At 49.6% G+C, this 18307-nt stretch overlaps 1 protein-coding gene across 5 annotated transcripts in view; it reads right to left on the reverse strand.

Moving 5' to 3' along the window:
* The window catches only part of Mad1l1 (mitotic arrest deficient 1 like 1), a 351813-nt gene that overhangs the window by 328946 nt on the left and 4560 nt on the right, over window positions 1-18307 (reverse strand). For 4 of the 5 annotated variants that reach the window (XM_046428170.2, XM_046428172.2, XM_046428171.2 and 1 more), the window contains exons 3-9: window positions 16313-16453; window positions 13717-13896; window positions 10818-10942; window positions 10032-10113; window positions 7998-8128; window positions 7774-7888; window positions 5768-5829 (exon numbers count right to left, since the gene is read on the reverse strand). In XM_046428170.2, the coding sequence (XP_046284126.1) occupies window positions 5768-5829; window positions 7774-7888; window positions 7998-8128; window positions 10032-10113; window positions 10818-10942; window positions 13717-13896; window positions 16313-16453 (836 nt within the window). Of the gene's footprint in view, window positions 1-5767; window positions 5830-7773; window positions 7889-7997; window positions 8129-10031; window positions 10114-10817; window positions 10943-13716; window positions 13897-16312; window positions 16454-18307 lie in introns of those variants that run through there. The other variant, XM_046428174.2, reaches the window with a different exon arrangement.

Consider the following 18307-nt stretch of genomic DNA (forward strand, 5'->3'; position numbering starts at 1 on the left):
CTCCCACTAAATTTTTTTACACTTTCCACAAAAATCTACTGATACTGCATTCTAGAATTATTTCTGAATTTTCCACTCTGTTCCACTGAGTTACCAATACCATACTCTCTTAACACACTACATTTGTAGCTGGCCTTGAAATTGGCCCTCTACCTTTTTTTGAAATTGTTACAGCTAGTCTAGGTCCTGAATGTTTTGATATGAATTTTAGAAATCAGTTTGTTGAGACTGTGCTGAATACAAGGATTAATTCAAGAGAACCTCCATCTTAACAATATTGGCTCTTCTAATACAAACATGATCACTCCATGATGCTGTGGAACATATTTGGTCTTTCTCACTGTCTCCTGACTTATAGTTCCTAAAACCCTTGAAATCTCCAGAGGGATAATGGTCCTTTGTATGCTAATGAGAAAGTTGGCCACAGGCTGCCCTAGGAAACTTCAGGATGAGGCACTTCACCAGAAAGAGCAAGGCAGGATGTCAGGCTGGCACTCACCCTCCACAAAGGAGAGAGCAGCAGGTTGTTGGCCACAATGGTCAATGATGCCATCGATTACGCCTACGGAGGAAGGCCCCCAAAAAACCAAAATGATAGCATCCAGAACTTCCGGACAGCTGCACACCTGAAGGTTCCTTAGCCTTTTACCTGGGGGAATCTGACACTAACTCCAAGTAGACAGTGTCTGAACTGAACTGCGGCCACTCACTGGTGTCCATGGAGGACAGCTTGCTGTGTGGAAAACCACAGCTGGTGTCGGAGTGCTGTGCTGAGAGCACAGGGAGTTTATTTTTTCCTCTTACAGTTTCTCTCCATTTCCCTATATTATTAGGTCATCTTTAATTACTGTCAGCTGCATCTTATGGTTCCAGAGTGCAGATCTTAAACATTTTGTTAAATTTATCCCTAAGTATTTTACATGTAGATTGTCTGTTTTGCAGTGTTGAGGATGGAACCCTGGGCCTTCCATATGCTAGGCAAGTGCTCTACCACTGAGCTACAACCGCAGTGCCCCCCTCTACCCCTCAAACCTGTGATTGCCTAGGCTGGCCTCAAACCTGTGATCCTCTTGCCTCAGCCTCTGGAGTAGCTGAGATTATAGGCATGCACCACTGGGTTCTGATGTTATTGTAAACAGTACAACACAAACAGTATTTCCAATGGTTTGCTGCTAGTACACAGAAATATAATCTATTTTTGTATATTGTTCCTGCATTCTATGACCCTCTTAACCTCTCTAATTGGTCCAGGTACTTTTTTGAGGGGCAGGAGTAATACAGGAGATTGAACCCAGGGGTGCTTTTACCTCTGAGCTAAACCTCCAGAGTTTTTGTTTGTTTGTTTGTTTGTTTGAGAAAGGGTCTCACTAAATTGCTGAGAATGGCCTTGAACTTGCAAACCTCCTGCCTCAGCCTCCCTCTGCCTGGCCCTAGATACTTTTTTATTCACTCCTCAAGACTTCTGACATAAATAATTATGTTGTCTCCAAATGGAGACAGTTTCATTTGTTCTATCCAGCCTGTCTAACCTTCTCTTTCTCTTACCTGATTGCACAGCGAGGACATTCAGTACAATGACAGCTCTGCCTCCTCCCCAATGTCAGGGCAGTGGTCAGTCTATCAATATTATATTCATTGTTGTTTTTCATAGATGGCTTTTATCTGCTTATGGAATTTCCCCTCTTTTCCTAGCTGGCTGAGAGTTTCAATCATAATTGTTAAATTTTCACAAATACTTCTGTTCATCTTGAAATGTGTCAACAGGATTATTCTATTAAAATAATTTATTAATTAATCCTATTCAAATCATTTTCTAAAAAGTAGCACCCTTGCGTTCCTGGGATGGACTCCACTCCATCTTTCCTACCAGCCCGTCTCCACGATTCCATCAGGGCCCCAGGCAGTCCTTCCTGGTCACCGCCTCCAACTGTGCACTTTCCATACTTCAAGTCATTCCCTAGACAGACAGAGCTCTTGAAAGACCAAGTTCATCATGTCGACACCCCACACTGTGCTGAATCCTTCAGTAAACTCTCAAAGCCCCTCAGGATGAGGATACCATGCTTACATGCTTCCTAGCACCAATGCTCTCCATCCCTGCCAGGTCACAGGGCCCTGTCACCCCATGCCACAGCATCACACACACACTGCCATTCCCTCTCTCCCTGGGACTCTCAAGAAGCCTAATCTGCACCTAGCCCATGTGACCCTGTGCACTGGATACATCATCACATGACAGACTCAGTACCTCAGCCCAAAGTGTCTTCCTCATGGTTTGTGCCAAAAGACCCACCCCAGCCAACTCATCCAACTCACCCAACCATCTCTCCTAATATCCCTGGGCTTTATTTATCTTACTTTATTTCATTTTATTTTTGTAGTTGTAGATAGACAGCATGCCTTTATTTGTTTATTTTTATGTGGTGCTAAGGATTGACCCCAGTGCCTCACACATGCAAGGCAAGCACTCTGTCACTGAGCTACAGCCCCAGTCCCAGCCCTGGCCTTCTCAGACATAAAAAATCCCAAACTGGGAAGGTGATCACTGTCACACTGTAGAGAACTTGATGTTAAGCCAGAGTCTGAAGCCACACATCCCTTGACAATCTCAGGAAAGCCAGACCTCAGTTCTCAGAAGAGCACCCACTCTGATAGTACCTGCTTTCAGCACCAGAAGCACACAGACCCCAAAGGGCTCAAGACCCCTAGAGAGACTCATCAAGGACAGGGCAGGCACTTGACAGGCAAGAGCTGCTGCCTGCCCCCCCACCCACCCCACAAAAGGCAGAAACTGGGACCAAAGAACCCTTGCACCCTGGTCAGTCAGACCCCTGGTGTTAATGAAAAAGTCTCTATGGGAGGGCAAATGGCCCAAGGACAGGCTGCAAAGGGTGCCCACAAGGCTCGGAGAGGAAAGTCAGATCACCAAGGGGGGTAGTGCCACCTAGTGGTGGCTGGAACCCACAGAGCCAGAGACAAACACGCCCCAAAATCATGGCAGAGCCTCAGTCTAAATGTCAGAGACCAAAACCCACTCCCACATAGTCTTCCTCAGTGACAGCTGGCTGACCTTCTCAGGTCCCTGGATGGATTTCAGGTGGTGGGTCCCTAAACTGGTACTGAGTCATGTGTCTTTGCACAAATGTGTAAACATGCAAATATAAAACTGCTCCTGCAAAGACCCCAAGTCAGAGCACTGGGCTTCAACTGTTCCCTGCTCCCCTGGTGCCCATTCCCGACACCAGTTTCAATCTCATGAAGTACAAAGCTCTGCCGAATCACCCACCCTACAAAGAAAGCCCTAATTACTGCCCAAAACCTGCCTCCCCAGAAAAGAAAAAAAGCCAAAATCCTCAGCATGGCAGTTCTCAAGGTCACCCCAATATTAAGCCCAGCCTTTGGGGATGCTGACCTACTAGGTCTGAGCTTAGCCTGGGAATCTACTTTCTCCAAACTCCAGATGATTTTTTTTTTTTTTAACACAGGGTCTCACTATGCTGCCCAGGCTGGCCTCAAACTCAGGGGTTCAAGAGATCCTGCTGCCTTAGCCTTCCGAGTAATGGACAACAGGTATTCATCACCACATCCAGTTTAAGTGGAGAAATTATTCTCTTCTTTTTTGGTGCTAAGGATTGATCCCAACACCTCATGCATGCTAACGGCACCTTTCTAACACTGAATTGCACCCCAGGGCCCAAGCTCTAGGTGACTCTGATGAAGGGCCTCATCTAATGCAGCTGATCTGTATTCCAGACCTACAGGACAAGCATAACCATGGCGCTCAAATCACCTGAGCTCAAAGCCTGCCCCAAGAGGGTGGGTGCTCAGACAGCTGGGTGGCAGTGGGGGGGGGGGGCGGCGCAGGAATGTAAGCAAGTAGCACAGAGGCTTCCAAGATACCAGGCCCCCACAGCAGCCCAAAGAGAACCAGGCACAACACATGAAGCAGGAGAAAGACCTGCCCTTCACAGATGCCCCCCAGCAAGGGAACCTCAGGAGCCCAAGGGTCCACCATAGTAAGGATGGCACCCCTCTGCCTTCCAAAAGGACAGTAACACCTTGAGGCATGTCCTAAGGATGTGATTTGGCTCTACTTCACAAGCACTGAGTGGGAGAAGTACTGTGCTCATTTTCAGCCATGATAAGAGGGGCCTAGAGTGGTGTGGCCCCTGGTAAGGGTCTCACTAGCTAAGGGGCAAAGGTCAGATCCACTTGCCCTAGATGGGGACACACAGTGCCCGCAGTGCCCACTCCTTCTTCCTGCCCAGCCCCAGGATGGCAACAGGCACCACCGCCAGGGACTTGGGACAGCAGGAAGAACAACACACATAGCATGTGGCCTCCCAAGAACCAGCCCGCCCTCATGCCAGCCACAAAACAGGGTCTCCAGACAGAAGGGATGGGTCCAAATGGTTCAAGGAGCAGCTGGACATTCCAACCTGGACAGAGAAGTTGGTGCCATTCTGGTCAGAATGGCAGCCAGCCACATCAGTTCCACGTATCTGACTGATTCTAGAAGATGCTGGCAGACCTCTCCAACAGAGCCAATCAGGCACAAGGGGCTTCTTATCTCCCTTACAAGAAATGAAAGAAATGGAGATGTGTCGTGTGATCAGAGAAGCTCCAAGACCCATTTGGATACCTAGCAAGTTCAGAGAACAGAAGGAAACAGACAGCATCAGCCCTGCCGGGCCAGCTCTCCATGAGCCCAGATTCTGCAAGTGGAGTTCAAGAGGAAACAGCAGCCTGGTCTGTCCTCTGTGACTTCTCAAGACAAAAAGAAAATCAAGAGGCATTGTCAAGGAACAGAACTGAAGCCAACATTGCCAATCAGAAGGTGGCAGATTCCAGAGCCAGCAGTCGATGTATAATTATAGCAAAGGACAGCTCAGTAAGTCTCAATCCTCACTTTCCCAGAGCAGCAGGAAAGACACCAGGAAACTGCAAGTTTTACAATCCCCTGAGCAAATAAAACAAAAGGCTCCTTAAACTTCACAGGCCTGTGTTCTGGGGTCCAATGACTCATTCAAAAGGATCAATCCACACTCTCCCTGAGACTTGGAGCACATCGAGAACTGAGAAGGGGGAGCTGGACCAAGGCTGGGAGGCAATCAATCTGCAGAGGGCCACAGCAGCTAACAGGCAGAGGACCACAAAGCCAGTGCTATATCAGATGAGCAGTGGTACCCAGAAAAACGGGACAGAAGACAGATGGGACTAGTAACAGGAACAGCTCTGCCCTTTGTATGTGTCAGAACATGATGGCCAGCAGCTCCAACATGCAGCCCATTCTGAATCCCTCCACCCACCCACTGGCAATGAGCTTGGCACAGACTAGTTACAGAGGCTGCTCCAGGGGCCCGAGTAGGACAACATCCACTATCATGGCTTAACCCTAAATCCAGTTCATCCCCAACCTCTCAGGTTACAATCACACAAAAGAAATTATTTCTCCCAAAAGCAATTACTTCCTGGGCATGTACAGAGTCCTCTAACAAAGTCTGACAATGCAAAGCGATTGGACAGCTGCCCCTGCTCTGCTCAAGGACATCTGGTTTTCAATGAAGGCATTACTGAGACTTAGACAGGAAGAGTCCATCAGTCCCCTTTCCCTCCCACTGTGAAATGCCTCACTAAACACAGGCAGGGTGGGTCTAAAGCTCCTACGCCTACCTGGAAAGGACTCTGAACAAAGAGGCAGGGCTGCCTTGTCAATATAGAAGCCAACTACCCAGAGAGGTAGGGATGGGGGACAGCGCCCACCTACCTGAGGTCCAAGCCCATGGTGTGGTCCAGATTCTCCCAGCTTTGCAGCTTTGCCAGCAGCCTCTGAAAAACAGGTATAGGCAGGTCTCCTATCACCATGTGTCAGACAACTGGCACAAAAACACCATGACACAGACACTAAGCCCCCGATCTTAGGGAAGGATCTGCCCTTATCTCTGAGCTCAGATGTGTGGCTGCTCCAAGGATGCACCAAAGCAATCAGGCTATTATTCCCAGCTGCTGAAGCTACACAGCACACAGCTCATTCCTTCCTGGACCTGTATATCCAAGTGTGAATCCAGCAAGCTACAAGGAACATGAAGGTGCAAAGGTTTTGCAGTCTCTTGTGCCCAGGGTGCAGATCTGGGCAGCTGAACCCTAAAGACTCACCTCTCCCCTCTCCCAAGTACCTCTCCGGATGCCAAGCCCCAGACAGATGGACTCAGTCTAACAGACAAATTTTCCCCAATCCTATGGCAGACTAGGACCAGCAAGCCCCATGAGAATGGGCCTGTTCAATGCTGGCCCAAAGCCCAGAAAGTTGCCCTTCTGGAATTGAAGCAATTGAAGGAAGGACCACTTGGATTTGACCTCCTGTCACCTCCTCCCATAACCAGCAGAGTGCTACTACAAACCATTCATTTGAGTATTTCCAGATCTCCTCTATGTACCAAGCACATGCTTGGTTATTAACTTTCCTACAGCCAGTGCTGGTCAAGTTACTATGCACCAGGCCCTGCTCTGAACACTTGACATGAGGCAGACACTGTCACTATTCCTCACTCTGCAGATGAAGAGACAAACAGGTTAAGGAACTGGCCCAGAGTCAAAGAGCCAGCAAGCATCCACAGTAGGACTTCAAACTACAGGCAATGTGATTCTAAACCCCCAAATCTTAAAACAATTTCAAAAATAACTATGTCCAGAGAAAAAGAGAAGAGCAGTTGGCTGACAGTCGTCTTTCCAATACACTCCTACAGAAGCTACCTCTGAGGAGGAGCCGCCCTGGAAGGCCCCACTGATGGCAAACAGCCGCAGCAGCTGCTCAGAGGGCTCTGTGGCCCCAAATGGCTCTAAGCTGTCTTGAAGCTCCAAAAAAGAACAAAGAGTGCTCCCCAGGTCAGGAAGTGGCCAGTGTAATTCGGGGCGGCCAAAGATGGTTAAGATGGTTGGAACAGTGGCATGGAGCATGTCAGACAAACCAGGGTAGAACAGCAACAGAGTGACTGAGGAGAAGCAGTAAAAAGGACAAAAACTCCAGGCAGGAGCCAGGAATCCTCAGCTCTGGTCCAAACTCACTGGACACTGACGCTCCATTTCCTCCTCCAACCACAAGTTGACTTTCCAATACTGTACAGCAATGGCATTTTCCCACACAGCATCACTGGTAAGTTACAATGACAGATCAGAAGAAGAAAACACCCAGCATGGCTCTCCATCATGTCCTCACATGTAGGCACCATGTGCCATTTCCTTGCTGGCACACCCTCTGTGCCAGTCCTCTACAGCCCTGAGTTAAACTGCATAAACTCAGTGGCTTCAACACAGTTTCCTACAATACTTAAGCCCAAAATCCCACTTAGTTCTCACTGAGCTAAAATTCAGGTGTGGGCCAGCTGCATTCCTTCTAGGGGCTCCCAAGAGAATCCATCTATTGTCTTTTCCAGCTTCTAGGGCTGCCCACACCTGCTGCCTCTACCCTCACAGCTGGCAATGGCAGGCAGGTCTTCCTCTCCTACTTCCTTGAGACCATGCAGCCCACCTGACAACCAGGATCCTCCCCCACTGCAGGTCAGCTGATTAGCAGATTCAACCTTGTCACATGCATTCATAGGTTCTGGGATTAGGACATGGACCCCTTGAGGGCCATTGTTCTTCCTACCACACTGCCATGACAATAAATACATTAGAGGTAACCAGCTGTTGCACAAGATGGAAATGGCCAGAGTCCTCTGGAGAGGGCTAAGGACAGTCCCATAGGCACGGCTTGCCCACTTGAACCCTTACCTCCTTCTCCAGTTCTAAGTCAACCAGAGTTTCCTGCATCTTCTCCTGGCGGCCCAGCCTCCTCTGAAGCCCCTCCAGCTCCTCTGTGAGCAGCCCATTGGTCTCCCTCATCTCCCTGCAAGGCCAGAAACTGTCACTCCCACAGCGACATATACAGGGGACAAACCCACCCCATGAACCCCAGTCGAATCTGGAAGCGGCTGGGCCTCATCCCAGCTCCTCACCGCAGGTGTGCATTGTCCTCCCGCAGCCGCTTCAGCTCCCGCTCCATCCTGGGAAGCCGCAACAGCTCAGATTTCATGCTCCGCACCACGGCAGCATCCTGCTCCTGCAGGCACAGTTTCTGCTCCAGGTCCTGACGGAGGCAGGCAGAGAGGAAGAAAGGAAAGAAGAGTGAGCAGCCAGGGGACACCTAGGAAACGCAAGTCTCAGCTAAGTGAGAAGCCAGTCTGAAAAGGCACATGTGGTGGCTTCGGCCTGCAGGACACTCTGGAGAGAGCAGAAGGATGGGGCAGTGAGATAGCAGTGGCACTCAGGGGGAGGAGGAAAAGCAAGTGGTGCTCGGAGGGCTGTATGACACTACAATGGGGGACACACGTCAGGGTGCATCTGTTCAGAATGTGGCCCCCAAGGGTGAACCCCAATGTAGCCTGTGGTCTAGGTGATGAGGAGTCAATGCGGCTTAGTCAACTGTGGCAATGATCCACTTTGAACCGGGTGCTAACTGCGGGGAGATGATGGTGGGAGACAAGGGGTCTGGAAATCCTCTGTATATTCTCTTCCATTTGGCTGTGAACCTAAAACTTTTCTAAAAAATAAAGTCTACTCATAGGAACCACAAAGTTCCTCTGCTAACTTGTCCCAGTACCAGAACCTTGGCAATCTCCCTGGATTAGGCCCCAACCCCAGATTCCTCCTGAGATTGCACCTGATGTGACTCTGGCTGTGTCCTCTTCAGCCACCTCTAGTCCTGCCCACTTGTGCAAGCATCCATCCACACCACATAAATGCATCCATCCATCTGGTTCCTCCCAGACTGATTTATCCAGAAGGAACCACTGGCACACCTGGCCCAAAGACACTCAGCAAGGACATAACGTTCTCATTACATGAAGTCACTTCTGCACCAGCAGCACTCCTGCAGCAACTGAGTCCATTTCAACTGCAAGAACAGACTTCTTTGCAACATCTGTCACCTTAGGACTCAACAGAAGCACACTGGCATTTAGGGACAATCACCAAACAGGCTGAGTACAAAACTATATCCAAACTGGTCTATCAATAAGTGCCACTAAAGCCAAGCACAGCGGTGCATGCCTATAATCCCAGCCGCTCAAGAGGCTGAGGCAGGATGACCGCAAGTTCAAAGCCAGTCTCAGCAATTTAGTGAGGTGCTAAGCAATTCAGTAAGACCCTGTTTCTAAATAAAATACAAAATAGGGCAGGGGATGTGGCTCAATGGTCAAGTGCCTGAGTTCAATCCCTCCTACCCCGCAAAACAAAAACAAAACAAAAAAAAATAATAAGTGGCACAGAGTCCAGCTCTGTAAGGGGCTAAGTCAAGTGGCAGAGGCAGAGTGACACAGAATACAAATCAGGCAAGCAAAGACTGAGAGGTGGGCTAAGGGTCATAGAGGGAAGGACAAGGTTCAGGAGAAGCTAACCAAGAAGGCGAGTTGTGGGGGGCGAGTGGGGGTGCTAAGCAGGCTGGCAGTCAAGGAGAGCAGGAGCAAAGCGCATAACCTGCCCAAGCAGGCACAGTGGGAAGCTGTAGGGAGCCATGGCCACGGGTCTCCTGAAGGGCCTGGTTGTTACTCCAAAGGCAACAAGAGACCATGGAAGGGATCTCAAGGCATCATCTTTCTGGCAACACCCTCCACAGTGAAACATGTGGCCTGAGCTCCCATCAGATGGACCTGGCTTGGAGACCCATTTCAGTGACTCTCCAGTATGTGACTGTGGGCAGGGTTTCAACTTTTGTAGGTCTACTTTGTACCATCTCCAATGTCACTTTTTTCCTTGTGTTTCTAGTGGGCCTTTCTTCACTAGGACACAAGCTTCCTGGGAGCAGAAATAATTATTTCGCTCACCTTGGCCTCCTGGCAGCCAGCACAGTACCTAGAAGATGGGACAGTGGCTAACATCCACTGAGGGCACCTTCAGCTCAGAAAGGCCTACAAATAGTGGGTGGCAGAAGGGCTAAGACCACCCCTGAGATGCCTGCAGGACACACACAAGGTTGACACAGAGCAACCCACCTTAATCTTCTGTTCTTGGTCTGTTCTTGCTTCTTGGCTAGCCTGAAGTTCCTGAATTTTCTGATTAGCTTCCTGACATTTCCTGTTCAGAGAAGAGTGCATGACATGAAGGAACACCTTGAGAATACTCTCAGCCTAAGCTCCTGGCACAGACAAGGCCACTACAAGGGTACACCGAGGTCCTGGAGTAGCCCCTGCAGTGGCTCTCATCTGGATGGTGCCGTGGATGAACATCGGCCACCAACAGCACCCCACAGTTCTCCACACACTGCTCACCCTCCACCAGTGATCACCAGACCTGATGCAACCACAGAAAGGACACACTCAGACCTGATCACCCCTCTCCCCAAGAAGCAAAAAACTCAGATTACAGCTGGTAAGGGAAGGGTCAACTCCTCAGGAGAGAACCCAAAGCCTCCTGACCACACCATCCTCCAGATTTTCCCACATCTATCTTGCTTACCATGTCCCCCAAACCTAAAATGTCCTTTCCCATCCACAGCCCACACAAATTCAAGGGACGTCTTGCATGTTCTTCAAAACCTAGCTCAGCATAAGATCTTCTCTGGAAGCCTGCTCTGAAAAGGTGTGCCACCCTGGGAAGGAGGAGCTGCTGCCCTCATCCAGGCTCAAAAACATTTAAAACACCCCCTATCCTAGCACTCAGAATCCCAGTTTCAGAGGCCTTGTGTCAATCCCTCCTGCAGCCCGCGGTGAGAAAAGCATCCAGGGCCTGGCACAGACACAGAGGCAAAGCCCCATATCCCCAAGCTCCTTCCCCCTCACCTGAGCTGCAGGTCAAGCTGCTCCTTCAGCTCCTGCTTCTCAGACTCCAAGCGCTTCACCTGCACCTCCTGGTCCATCACACTCCATTGCAGCTCTGAGACACGACCCTTTAACACATTGATGGTCTGAAAGGAGAGGAGATTCCAGGTGGCTCATGGATGCAGACGTAACTTCCCGGCAAGTTACAGTGAAAGGAAGAGCCATCACCTCCTGCCTGTTACCATGAGGTGGGAACAGAGCCCACCCCTGGGGAGCCTACACCTGGGTAGATGAGACAGACACTCTCAGAAGTATTGCAGGCCAGAACCCTGGGTCATAGTCCCCACAAGCTGACAGACAGATCTAGGTTACAACCAGGCCCTCGAGGAAAGCTAGTCCTGGGACTCCCAGAGCAAAGCTGCCACTAGCCAGAATGGGCCTAGCCTCTCAGGCCTGGTGGCCTCTATACCCATTACCCTAGGCCCACGGTGACCCTACACCATGCATCCACCTTAGCCTTCCCTCCACTCTTTGGCTCTCATTACGCTCTCAACCCAGAATTCTTCCTCTAACCATCCTCACACCACAATTCCAACCATCAGTAAGGATGCAGCACTCCCAGGCCAGCAAGCTGGGTTAGAACCAGCTAGGTTGGCTACAGTACTCAGAAAGAGATAGTCCCAGAGCAAAACCAGCAGGGCCCATCCAGCAGCCTCCAGGAGGGACAAGTCCACCTGACACCACAGAATAGCCATGTGAAGGAACCACCACTCTTTGCTCTGACATCACCTCATCCACCACCAACCCCTTCCTGAGGGAAAGAGCATGCTGGTCAAGCCAACACAAAAAACCAGCCCTGTTCCTTGTCATGCAAACTAACACAGCCTAAATTCCACCCTAGGGAGCCCACACAGAGGGCAAGACATGGGTCCAGCAACCTCACCCCAGTAAGTCACACTGGGTAGAACTGTAGGGGGCAAGGGGCCTCCCCAGGTAGCATCCTCTGCAGAGAAGCCATAGCATTCCTTTCTTTTTCCTGAGAACTGCACCCAACCCAAGACCCAGGGAAACACACTGGTGCTATTCAAAGCATGACTCTCTGGGAAACACACATGGGGCACCCCATACTCAACAATCTGTATGGTTCACTTTATCACAAGAGTGAGCACCACAGTGGGACTCAAAAAACAACAGAGGTGCCAGACATGGTGGCTCACGCCTATAATCAGAGCAACTCAGGAAGCTGAGACAGAAGGATCAAAAATTCAAGGCCAGCCTCAGCAACTTAGCAAGGCCCTAAACAAGTGAGACCCAGTCTCAAAATAAAAAATAAAAAGAGCTAGGGATGCCCTAAGGTTAAACCCCCATACCAAAAAAAGAAAAAGAAAAAAATGGAGATATTAAAAACACAGCCACTGGACTGGGGTTGTGACTCCGTTGTAGAGTGCTTGCCTAGCATGTGTGAGGCACTGGGTTTGATTCTTAGCACCACATATAAATAAAATAAAGATCCATCAACAACTAAATATATATATTTAAATATATATATTTTTAAAACACACACACACATCCATCAATGGCCTGCTGAGTTCAGTAAACACGCACTGAGCACTAAGCACTACACCAGAGCCAGCCTGCCCTGATGGAGGACAAATATCCTGGGGAAAGTCAGACCATCCGCAAGTAAACAGATGAAACGGAGAACTTCAGAGAGGCAAGTAACATAAACTGGGGCACTGTGATAGGAGAATGCAGTCAACGGGGAAGACCTATGACTTTGAACTGAGTGATGAGAGAGGGTTTCTCTGAGGACATGGCCCCACTCAGGACCACCTCTTCTACCCTTCACTGAAGTGTATGTATAGCTCCCTTTGGCCACAGAACAGCGACACGGGCCAAAACGCAGATCCCAGGGCCCACAGAGAGCCCACTTCCCCAGAAGCAGGAGCCAGCTTCTCTGGAAGCTGATCACGCCTCCTCTCCTGCCAACACTCGCTTCAGAAGACAGATGTGGGAACAACCTTAACATGCTCCCCAGTGCTGCCAAGGCAAAAATAACCTGCAGCCCGCTCCTGAGGATCTATCAAGTGGAGAAAGCCACACGGAGACAGAATACCAATGATGCTACACGGTGTCCCCCCCCTCAGGTGGTTCTCATCTGTTTCCTCTCCGCACCTGTGATCTTGAACACCACAGAAGAGGGACAGGAAGGTCAGAGGAGTCCAGTACCCACCAGCACTAACGCTCAGGCTGTCTCTACAACATACATAGCTGTCCCTGGGACTACAGTTCATATACATCCTGGTTCAAAGGCAGTCTCTGATGCTGAGAGATGCTAAAAGACTTTGCTGATAATCAAAGAAATGCAAATCCAGAGGCACCTACTTACATCTTCTGGAAAAAAGTATTTCCAGAACATACCACCATCTACGAACAGGGAAAGCTACAGCAATACTAGATACTCCATGGTGGCTATCAACACAACCCAGCAACTAGCAACAACCACCACAGAGCTGTGACTGGGTCTGCCACTCTATTCCTCGAGTCTGTCCAAACAAAACATAACAGAAATAAACAGACTGCATGCACAAAACTACCTGTCAGGGGGCTATTGGGGCAAACACAAGGAAACCAAACACTGGAAAAAGGACAAAAATGGATTAGCCAACCACTAAAATTCATATTTACAAAGAACAAAAAAGGGCTCCACTTACTAATTGAAAATCACAGAATGGAAAATTAATTTATTTACTCTGATTATGACCATGTAAAAACTGCAGGTGCACATGTGAGGAGCATAGTTTAAAGGATGCCTCGTTGCTACTAGGTGAAGTTGGGAGGTCACTTGTTCTTTTCCCTTGGAAAATAGCTGAAGGCAAAAAAAGCAAACCCCAGGGCCTGCATGCAGGCCCGTGCTTACCTCGCTGGCTGTGGCCAGGCCATCCTCCTTCTCCCGCAGCTGCTGGCTGGCAGTGTCCAGGCTCTGTTTGCACAGCTTATGGCGCTCCAGTTGCTCTTGCATCTTCTCCTCGGCCTCAGCCTCCCGCTCCTGAAGCTGCCGAATACGCGCCAGGAGCTCCTGGTTGCGGTCAACCTCACGCTATGGAGAAGGAAGAGCATGGCCAGAGTGAGTTGAAATCCCAAAGGAGTATCAGGACAAGGATACTCCATTCCCGACTTAGGCCATTCAGGCCCACAGAATAGCCAGACAGAACCATCAGCCAAGTCCCCAGCAAAACCAAGTGAAAACCTGGGACTGGGATGGCAATGCCAGTGCTTCTGCCACAGTAGCATAACAGCTCCCACTGAAAGAAACCAGGGCCCTTGAAGGGCACTCAGCATGGATGACACCACACACTCATTACACTGACTGCTCAGTGATGAGCAGGGATAAGATGGAGCATGGAAAATGTAAAATTCAGAATCCACCTTGGAAAAAAGCTGAGCTTTTGCAGCACCAGCAGATCTTGTCGAACTGCACTCAGGCCATCATTAAAATGAGTCTGCACTTCCCAACGAGCCAATGACTGGAGCAGGGACAGGTGGAAGTCAGCCTACAAACAGAACCATTTACAGGGGAGCTAGATCTGCCACAAGTATATCTGGTCACGCGGCCCTTCAAAGACACCACATATCATTACCCTCAGGGAGACCATGTTGCTTATGCTGGTGAGGAAGGGACAGAACTAGGACACATGCCACTGTGACAACTCATGAGGGCCTGAAGGGTTCACCTTCAGACCCTTCAGACAGTAGGAACCAGATCCCAAGAAGAAAGATGGTGAGTGCCACCCACCCGCACCCTGCCTTCTAGCTCAACCAGCCTGATTCAGCAGGAAGCTGCCAGCACCAGCTCCCTCCTAGGACCACCAGGAACTTCCCCCAGGTCCTATTCAGAGTAAAGGCTTATGCCACCCTTGCCTAGGACATTCCAGCCCAAAACCCAGGAAAAGTTTAATAAAAGCACACACATAGGGCTGAAGCTTTCTGGAAAGAAGGCCAATCTCTACCACAAGAGGACTCAAGGGGATGCAACTTCAAGTGCAGCCTCAAAATAGCCAGGGGACCCTTTTGCAAGGCAGAATCTTCCATTAGGGGACTTGGAGGTGTAGCTCAGTGTAGAGCACATGAGTTCTACATGGGCCTGATCCCAGCCCCCAAAAATAAAGAAACTGCTCTGTCAGCCCAGGGCCCTCCCACACATCACTACTGCACTGCCAGTCAAACACAGGTGAGGAGCCCAGGTAGGCTTTCAGACCCTAGGTCTTACCACCTAATCAGTATTTTTAGGAAGAGGAGTGCCTGTCCTCCACACTCACCTACCAGCAACCTGGCAGCCCCTGAAAAAACAATGTAGAAGCCAAGACTCAAGGGACAATCTGAAAACGACTAATTGCCATGGCTCCCAGGGACCCCTCAGCATGTCTGTGGTCATGAAAAGCTTCTCAAGTTCCCAAGTTTGTCACTCTGTGCCCCTGAGCTTTAACAGACCCTGCTGCAACTCCTCACTCAAATGCTCTTAGGTACCCAAAAGGCACCACCAACTGTGCCAGACATTGGAGATCCAGGGCAGCCACACAGGCCCTACCTTCAAGGGATTTTGCCCAGAGAAACTCCAATAGTTCCAGGGCCCATCCTTCTGCCTGAGAGCCAGGACCATTTCCATTAGCACTGCATTTCATACAGTCCAAGGGCCCCAGGTATTGTCTGTCCACTCAAAAAATGGCACTTCAAAGTCTTGGCTCATGAGCCCAGACAGCACAGCAAGGCAGGAATCTACATTCCTGGCTCTAACAGTCCAACTTTCATTACACCCTGGAGGAGATCTACACAGGGACAGGAAACTGTGAGCACATGTATACACGGCAAGTGGGGGCCAGAAAAGAAAGGGAGGAAGGCCTGAGAGATTCCCTGTCTGTGGAACTGCCTGAATCTTGGCAGCCTTTCCACAACTGATCAGCACTTAGTGAAAACCTGGCAAAGGACTGTTAATCAAAGCAATGCCGACAGAAGGTTCCTGGACTGAGCCTTCCTGGAGTTGCAAGGCTGCACTTGCCTGCTGTCCTGGGAAGCCAAGAGCAAGCACAGCAGCGAGAGTAGGGCACTTTCCTGAGGCCCTACAAACACCCTGGTGAGACAATTCATGCAACTCAGTAATGTTCTAAGCCTGTCACCCCTGCACCATTTGGTAGATCTGCCAGATCTGCATTCCAATTTCTGCAGAGAAAAGAGGAAACCAAGACACCCAGCAGATTTGTTGGCACTGTGGCCTCACTGAGCAGTAAACACAGCCAGAGAATCCCCACTTTGTGGCTGTCCCCATATCAAGTCACCCTTCTCCAGCACAGCTAACATGGACCCACCATAGGTATCCTCAGAGGAACAACCTGGCAATCCTCATGCAGAGTGCCTCAGTTTGCCCTGGCTGGTTCCTGACTTCTTACAGCCTGGTAAGCATGCACCCAGCCTATTGTCCCCAGAGGCTGATTGGACAAACCCTGCCCACCTGGACCCACCTCGTAGTTCCTGGCGCTGGTATTGGCTGCCCGCTCCAGCTCCACTCGAGCCCTCTTGTGACTCAGCTCCATCTGCATCTTCTCCCGCTCCACCTGGATGAGGTAGGACTTCGAACGGATCTGCTCTGCTCTTTCCTCCAACTGAGAAGGTCGTACCCAAAGAGAAAGAAAATCCTCAGCAGCCACGTCAAACAAGGCAAGTTGCTCAGCTCAACGCACCCCAAGTGCCACTCCAGCAAGGTCTTGGTCCCCAGGTGGGAAGTGGGTGAGAGGCAACAAGCAAGGAAAGATTAAGAGAATCAGAAGGAAACGCATTTTAAGATGACAGTAGGTGAGCTTGTTCTAGGAAAGAAGGTGTGTTCATTTTCTATAGCTGTATAATAAACTGCCACAAACTTGACATCTAAAAACACCACTCATTAACAGGCGGTGGGCTCTGCAGATCAGAAGTGCAGACATGTGGCTGGGTTCTCTGATCAAAGTTTCTTAAGACTAAAATTAAGGCAGTTGGCAGGAACCCCTGGCTAGCCCACCAGTGAAAGACAAGATCCACTTCTCAGCTGGCTGTCAGTACCTGGAAGCTGCTCACCCCCCTCACCACATGCCCTACTCCCTCCCCTGCTGAGTCCAACTCTTCTGACTCTAACATCTGGACTCAATCTTTTTAAGGGGCTCATGTGATTAGATCAGAAACCCAGGGAACCTCCCCAACTTAAAGTCCACTGATTGATTGGCAACGTTAATTAGATCTTCAAAATCCCACTGCAACAACACCAAGTTAGCATTCAATTGAGTAACCAGAAGGTTAGAGTCTACGATGGGGCCAGAATTTGGGGGCTACTTTAGAAGTAGGCCCACAAGAGATAAGTACTTGCAGGTGATTCAAGCCTCAAAGGGTCCCAGAGGACACGCCAACAGTCTCTCATAGTCACTGTTTTCACTGGGACCAAAGCCTTGCTGCCTGGTACCTCCCTAACACTTAACCTACACAGACCCTTGAGCTGAATCAGAATCACTTCTAGACACATTCTCAGGAAGCTCACATACACATTAAAGTCTGTAAACCACTGGGCTAGCATGGTCTCCTATGGGGGCAATCTTGCCCCAGGGGACACTTAGCACTGTCTGGAGACACTTCTGATTGTTACAGAATGGCAATAGTAGTGCTGCTGCCCACCAATACACAAGGGCAGAAGCCCAGGATTGTTGCTAAACATCTGACAGTGCCCAGGAAAGTTCTGCAAAAAAAAAAAAAAAAAAAAGTGCCCAGCCCCATGCCAACAGTGCCCACAGGGTGAGGGCCCTAGCTAAAGCAATGCTCCTCCCCTGGCCCTCCCACCTGGGTTCTTTCTTTATTCTTATTAGATTTCACCTCATTGTAACTCTGACCTGTTGATATTTGGAGGTTCCTAAACCCATTCTTCATACTCACTAGCCTTCTCATTCTTAACTCTGTCTCAGAAAGTCAGAACCTCTCCATCTATAGGGATGTCACCACACAGGGACCAAGGGCACCATACTTGCCCGCCGGCTATGTGTCAAGAACAACTTAAAACTTTCCTTTGTGTTTAAACAACACTGAGGTTTTTTAATACACTCCCAACTAAACACTCCCAACTAAAACAAGGGCTAAAAAGAGGAGCAGGCATCTGGCAGACAGGACACCCCATCCATTTTTGCCTCCAAATTCCCCAGATTGTCCTCAGGTCCCTCACCTACAACTCAGGGAGCCTTGAAAGGAAGAAAAAGAAACATGACTGGCATCCAGGGCAGGACATGACCAGAGTCAGGTCCCAGACAGGTCTGTAATCATGATTCCTACCCACCTTACTTGGGTACAGACTGATCACTGATCCCTACCTGAGGAAGTCTGTAACAGTAAACAATGGGGACCTCCAAGGTCCAATTCTGATTAAAGAATCCCACGATTTTCCTTTTTTTTTTTTTGGTGATGCTGGGGATTGAACCCAGGACCTTGAGCATGCGAGGCAAGCA

The sequence above is a fragment of the Marmota monax genome, unplaced genomic scaffold (assembly GCF_021218885.2).
Source record: "Marmota monax isolate L192 unplaced genomic scaffold, Marmota_monax_Labrador192_F-V1.1 WCK01_AAM20220418_F8-fsc00368, whole genome shotgun sequence".
NCBI classification, from domain to species: Eukaryota; Metazoa; Chordata; class Mammalia; order Rodentia; family Sciuridae; genus Marmota; species Marmota monax.